This window comes from Camelus dromedarius, chromosome 28 (assembly GCF_036321535.1).
Source record: "Camelus dromedarius isolate mCamDro1 chromosome 28, mCamDro1.pat, whole genome shotgun sequence".
NCBI lineage: Eukaryota > Metazoa > Chordata > Mammalia > Artiodactyla > Camelidae > Camelus > Camelus dromedarius.
In genome coordinates, this window is record NC_087463.1 from 18677117 (window position 1) to 18683116 (window position 6000).

Sequence of the window (6000 nt, forward strand, 5' to 3'; positions counted from 1 at the left end):
CCACTTCCAGGTCTGTATCCCCATCTTTCGGAAGCCTCTCCTGGCCTCAGTGAGACCTCAAGGTTGGCACAGAGCAACGACTCTCAACCAGAATCAGCCTCCAGGAGCCGTCAGGCAGTGGCTGAAGACAATTTTGGTTGTCACAGTTGGGGACGTGCTACTGTCTGAACACCCTACAGTGCACAGGACAGTCCCCATAATGAAGAATTACTTGGCCTCAAATGCCAGAAGTGCGGGGCTGAGAAATGATGGTGCCAAGTCGAGAAGCTTACAGTCAGAATCAAGACTCTTGGGTCATTTTCTCAGTGCAGCCACCTGCCACCTCTGTGACCTTGGCAAAGCAGTCAGGCACATACTCTGAACCTGAAATTCTTATATCTATGAATTGAGGGCAAAACGATAGTTGACCTGCCTGCTTCAAGAGTGTGGTTTAAGGACAAACACTTCACTGTGTGTGTGCACAGCACGGAACACCATCACCCTGATTCCTCAGGTGGCCAGGAAGACAGGAGTCCAGCCTGGCTCTCAACCAAGCCTTCGCGTTCTATGTCGAGAGGACTTTTGTAAAAGAATGTTTATCCTCCCCCCACCCCCAATAGCAATAACTTTCTCTCATACTCTTTACAGGGAAGATTTCAGAGATACTAGGTGCTGGGACGGTCGATCCACTGACCAAGCTGGTCCTCGTGAATGCAGTCTATTTCAAAGGAAAGTGGAATGAGCAGTTTGACAGGAAGTTCACAAGGGGGATGCTCTTTAAAGCCAACCAGGTAGGTTGCTATTTTGCAGATATGCTGCGACTTTCTTAAAGTAATACATTGGGAAAGATTGTGAATGAATGGAAAAAATAAGTAACGTATTTCACATCGACTTGATTCTTGATTTACTCCTAAATGAATTTCATGCCCCCTACATATCTTTTATTGGAGTGGGAAAGAGAAAGACTAAAATAATTGTTATCTTGATGGTTTTGTTTTTGCATTCTTGGTCAAATCGATCTTCTCTCTTTGGTCACGTTATCTGGATTGAAAGAAAATTCCTTCTAAGCCTTGGAATTAAATTTCTATGATATGATCACTGCCTGCATTTAGACACTTTCTTGCAAAGTCAGTGACAACTATGACTGTTTTTTGTCTTCGAATACATGGCTTTATGATTCCAAACAAGAAAAAAAGTGTTAGCAGGTGTTCAAGCCAGCTTTGTTTTTATTTATTTTTGGATCTTTTTAAAAAATAAAAATCGTACACACTGAAGGTGTAAATGATGATGATTTGCTTACATGTATGGAGTGAAGTGATTCATGTATCTAATTAATTAATGCTAGTTAACATATCTTTTCCTCAAGTGTTACCTTTTTTTTGGTGATGGCAGCACCTGAAATCTACTCTTCCAGCAAATTTTCAGGATTCGATACTGTATTATTAACTATAGTCATGATGCTGTGTATTTGAGCTGTAGACTTACACACCTAACTTCAAAAACACTTTTCTCCATTCACTTTTAAACATTATAATGGCTGGGGTCAATAGGTATTACCTTGGAATTTGACCTCCATCCACTTGATAATAGCATATTGCACAAAAATTTAGAAGTCTAGAATATATTTGAAGCAAACTTTAAGAATGATGGACTCCAGACATCTTGTCGACTCACCGTTCCAGGAAAACCAAAGCCATAAAGCCAATTACACAGCGGAGCAACTTTTCAGAATAGAAGTATTACTCCCTCTGGCCTATCCACCTTTTCTGACCTGGTCTTTCCGCCCAAAGGCCTGAATATTCGTTAATTTTCCTCTTAACTCGAAAACATATTTTTTTAGTAAAATGTCCCTGGGACTGCTTCTCTATGCATCTTCTCAAAAGAGAAAAAAAAAACACCATTTCTTCCAAAAATAATAGAGTTTTGTGTCTCCCTCTATTCATCAGTTTATTCTCTCCCACCTGGTAATGCTTGATCTGCTGGGACAGCAGAATGTCATACTCAACACTGACGTGTAATAATGAAGGTTTCACATCTGTCAGCATAAATGCACAGACACGGCCCTTCTCTTATATGTACCCAGGGGTTCTGCAAGTCAGACACACGGTGCTCACTTGCCAGTCACCTCATTTTAATTTCATCTCCTTATTAGGAGAAGAAGACGGTCCAGATGATGTTTAAGCAGGCGAAATTTACCATGGGGTACGTAGAGGAGGTGCACACGCAGGTCCTGGAGCTGCCCTACGTGGGGGAGGAGCTGAGCATGGTCATCCTGCTGCCCGACGACGGCACTGACCTCGCCGTGGTAAGCCCTTGGCGTTGAGTCTGAGTCTCTGTGGATCCAGCCTGAGCCCATTCTTTTAAGTCCATCCACCAGAGAGCATGTGAGGAACTTCCAATTCAGGGTTATCATAAGGAGTGCTAAATGGACACCAGTGCGTGCTTTTTGGTGACTATGCGTCCGCATTTCTGTTGAGTACGTATCTAGGAGTGGAATTACTGGTAAAGACACATTTTTGATGAAGCTTAGAGGAGAGAGTTCCAAAAATATAAGGAAGAGTGTTATTATTTATCTTCAAGGGAGGGGCTAGTTGAGAGCCCAGTAATTACCGAACAAAAGTGCAGGAAAGGACAGGGGTCGATCTGGGAGGTGGCCACAAACGTTCATGTGCATATTAATCTCACGGGACCTTGTTAAAACGCAGATTCTGACGGGGGTGGGGATGGCCTGAGAGTCTGCATTTCTAGCAAGATTCCAGCTGGCGCAGGTGCTGCGGGTCATAGGCCCACCTGGAGCAGCGAGAGTCTGAAGTACAGGCGAGGCGCTGATCTTAGACGGGGGGAGGAGGACACTTTCCCACAACGGAGAACGCGGGTTCAGGAGAGGGGCAAGCACGTCTGTAGGGTGGGGGCGCACTGGTTATCTGGCTCTCTGAGCTGTGGGGGGCGCACTCATTTATGTTTGCCGAGTCCTGTGGTGTGAATGCCCCACCATGGCTGAGTTCAGGTGACCAAGGGTTTAACAGCTGAGTCTTGCTGGAGGTCCAGGCGCCGGCTCACCAGTGCACAAGGGCACACCGCCGTGAGGGTGGGGCCTGCCTGATGGCCCTGCTTTATCTAGGGAATCAGAAAGCTGTTGGCATAAGTCAAGGATGGGAATCTGTCTTGTGGTGACTTGAGAAGGAAATGAAGCGAGTCTGGGACCAGAGCTGACGCCCTAACAGCTGTCAGAGGAGAGGAGCCCTCACCTGGACTCCACGTGGTATATGGAAAGGGGAGATGCAAGCAGAAGACCCCGCTTCCTCCTTCGTTTCTTCTCTGTGGATAAACAGAAGGAGTGAGGGGTCCTGGAGGTCACCCCAGGGCAGGCAGAGGGCAAACAAGGATGCCAGAAGCAACAGTCCTGTTGAAGTCCCCATTTCTGCTCTCCCCTCCCCAAAGCCACATCTCCCTCCTTGCTCAGGTGATCCCTGATTCCCCCTCTTTCATCCATCAAAATTCTGAGCCTCTCTTGGCCTTTTGTCAAGCAGTCTCTCCAACTCAAGGTGACGTGTATCGCATGGATTATAATCCATTGGTTTTGAGACTTTTCTAAACGAAAAAACATTTGAAGTGAATTTGGTGCAGATAGGTAAACATAAAACCCTACCTTTAGCTCAGATGTTTTCTAGCTGTTTTACTTGTGTATCCATAAAATGGGGAAAGGTAAGAATTTCAGGGAAAATCTTGGTGTGCTTTCAAGAGGAGGTGTCCCGTAGATTATCTTGAACCAGAACTCAGCATCTAGCTGCGTGTCATGTGGGAGGAGTTAATGAGTGGGTGGGTACCAGGCTGTTGTCATATAGCTTCTAAGATTGAACTGTTCATTCTTTCAGGTGGAAAAAGCACTCACATATGAGAAGTTCAGAGCCTGGACAAATCCAGAAAAGATGACTAAGGATAAAGTTCAAGTTTTTCTTCCCAGATTAAAGCTGGAGGAGAGTTACAACTTGGAGTCTTTGCTTCGAAGTTTAGGAATGACTGATGCTTTTGAGGAAACCAAGGCAGACTTTTCCGGAATGTCAGCTAAGAAGAACGTGCCCGTGTCCAAGGTGGCCCACAAGTGCTTTGTAGAGGTCAACGAGGAGGGCACGGAGGCAGCCGCTGCCACCGCCGTGGTCAGGAACGCCCGGAGCATCAGAATGGAACCAAGGTTTTGTGCAGACCACCCTTTCCTCTTCTTCATCCGGCACCACGACACCGACAGCATTCTGTTCTGCGGCAGGTTCTCCTCTCCATGAAGAGTTGCGGTGGCTGTGCGTGCTTCACCTCTGCCCGCCCTTCCGCCTTCGTTCACGTTCCCGGTGACCGCCGTGGTGTGGTGGTTTGAATGCCAAAATAAAGGGGGCGCACTGGGACGTCTGTGCGTGTCTTTGCTCAGTATTGCACAGCCCTTGGGACTAACCGGGCTTCACTTGTACAAAGGTGGGGAGCTGCTTCCTGCCTTTCGGGGACCCTGCCCGCACCTCCTACAGGAGGACCGCCAGCTCCACTCACGGTCTGTGCCCGCTTTTTGGGGCATCTTTAGGAACATGTCGGGGCTTCACAAACCAGACCTCTGTGTGCACTTCCGTCCTAAAAAGACAGTTATTTCTTCCTTTAATGTTTGATGGAATTCATCAGTGAAGCCATCTGAGATTGGCATTTCCATTGTGGAAAGGTTTTAAATTACAACTCTAATTTTCTTTAACAGACACAAGGCTATCCAAATTATCCTTTTTTTTCTTTTTTTTTTTTTGAGTGAGCTTTGGTAGTTTGTTTCTTTCAAGAAATTTCTCCATCTTGTCTGGTCATCAATGTTAGCAGCATAACAGAACTGTTAACATTTCCTTATTTTTCTTTTAATATCTATAAAATCTGTAATGATGTATCTCTTTTATTTCTGGTAATGGTGATGTGTCTTCTCCTTTTCCTGACCAGTCTGGCTAGAGGCTTACCAATTTTATTGATCTTTCTTAAAGAATCAGGTTTGGTTTTATTGATTTTATCTTTTGTTTTTCAGTATCATTGATTTCTACTCTGAACTTTATTATTCCCTTTCTTCTGGTTACTTTGCATTGAATTTTCTCCACTTTCCATGTTTTTTGTTTTGTTTTGTTTTTAAGTTGTTGAAGGTAAAAACTGAAGTCGCTCATATGAAACTTTTCTCGTTTTCTAATATAGGTGTTTAGTGCCCTAAATTTCCCCCTAAGTACTGATTAGTGACACCCACAAATTTTGATGTTTTCTTTCATTCTTCATCAACTCAAAGTGCATTACAATTATGGGCCCCAGAACTGAATGTATTGTTGGTGTAGGGGCATTGTTTTTATGCGCCCCCACTGGCAGGAATTGCTGCGGTCAGGACCACCTTAGTGGGGCATGGGGAAGACTGAACCCCCCCCCCCCCGACTACTGACACCTGAACCATTGTCTCCTCCAAACAACATCAGCTGCCTAGGGGAGAAGAAGAAATAAGTGCCCTCATTGTTGAGTTTGGGGGAGCCAACGTTCTCTTTGAGTCTATTTCTCCATCCAAGAGCCCCACGTGGCCTGTCTGGGGAACCTGAAGACTTAGCATTTATCATAGGTGGCTCAGTGCCACCGTGTTGCTCCAATGGTGGCACCTGACATTTTGACTCTTCCAGAGGCTACTGAAGGGAACGTGGTCTGTAGTAACTGACATTGTAAATGCCTTTTTCAGCAGCCCTCTCCACTGTGATGATCAGGATAACAATTTCCCTTCAAGTGGAACGGATTGCAACACTCTTTCAAACATCCTTCTATAAAGATAACTAAATTCTTTGGCTGTCTGCCATCAATGAGTAGGTCATGATCTGTAACAAGTCCCGGGCCGGGAGGAAGCACGAGCCTCGCACTGTATTAATGACATCCTCCTGCAGGGCCCAGACAAGGGCACTGCCCAGCAAGGACCAGGCACCGTGATGACCCACCAGCAGCAAGATGGCTATGCCATCGACACAGACAAGGTACCCAAGTGAA

The 6000-nt window shown here is 45.6% G+C and overlaps 1 protein-coding gene across 9 annotated transcripts in view; it reads left to right on the top strand.

Annotated features, from left to right (window-relative positions):
- The window catches only part of LOC105100463 (serpin B8), a 15706-nt gene extending 10701 nt beyond the window's left edge, over positions 1-5005 (top strand). For all 9 annotated transcript variants that reach the window (XM_064480421.1, XM_064480422.1, XM_031441781.2 and 6 more), the window contains 3 exons: positions 628-770; positions 2132-2284; positions 3855-5005. In XM_064480421.1, the coding sequence (XP_064336491.1) occupies positions 628-770; positions 2132-2284; positions 3855-4259 (701 nt within the window). In that variant the 3' untranslated portion in view covers positions 4260-5005. The remainder of the gene's footprint in view (positions 1-627; positions 771-2131; positions 2285-3854) is intronic.
- Positions 5006-6000: the final 995 nt, after the last annotated feature.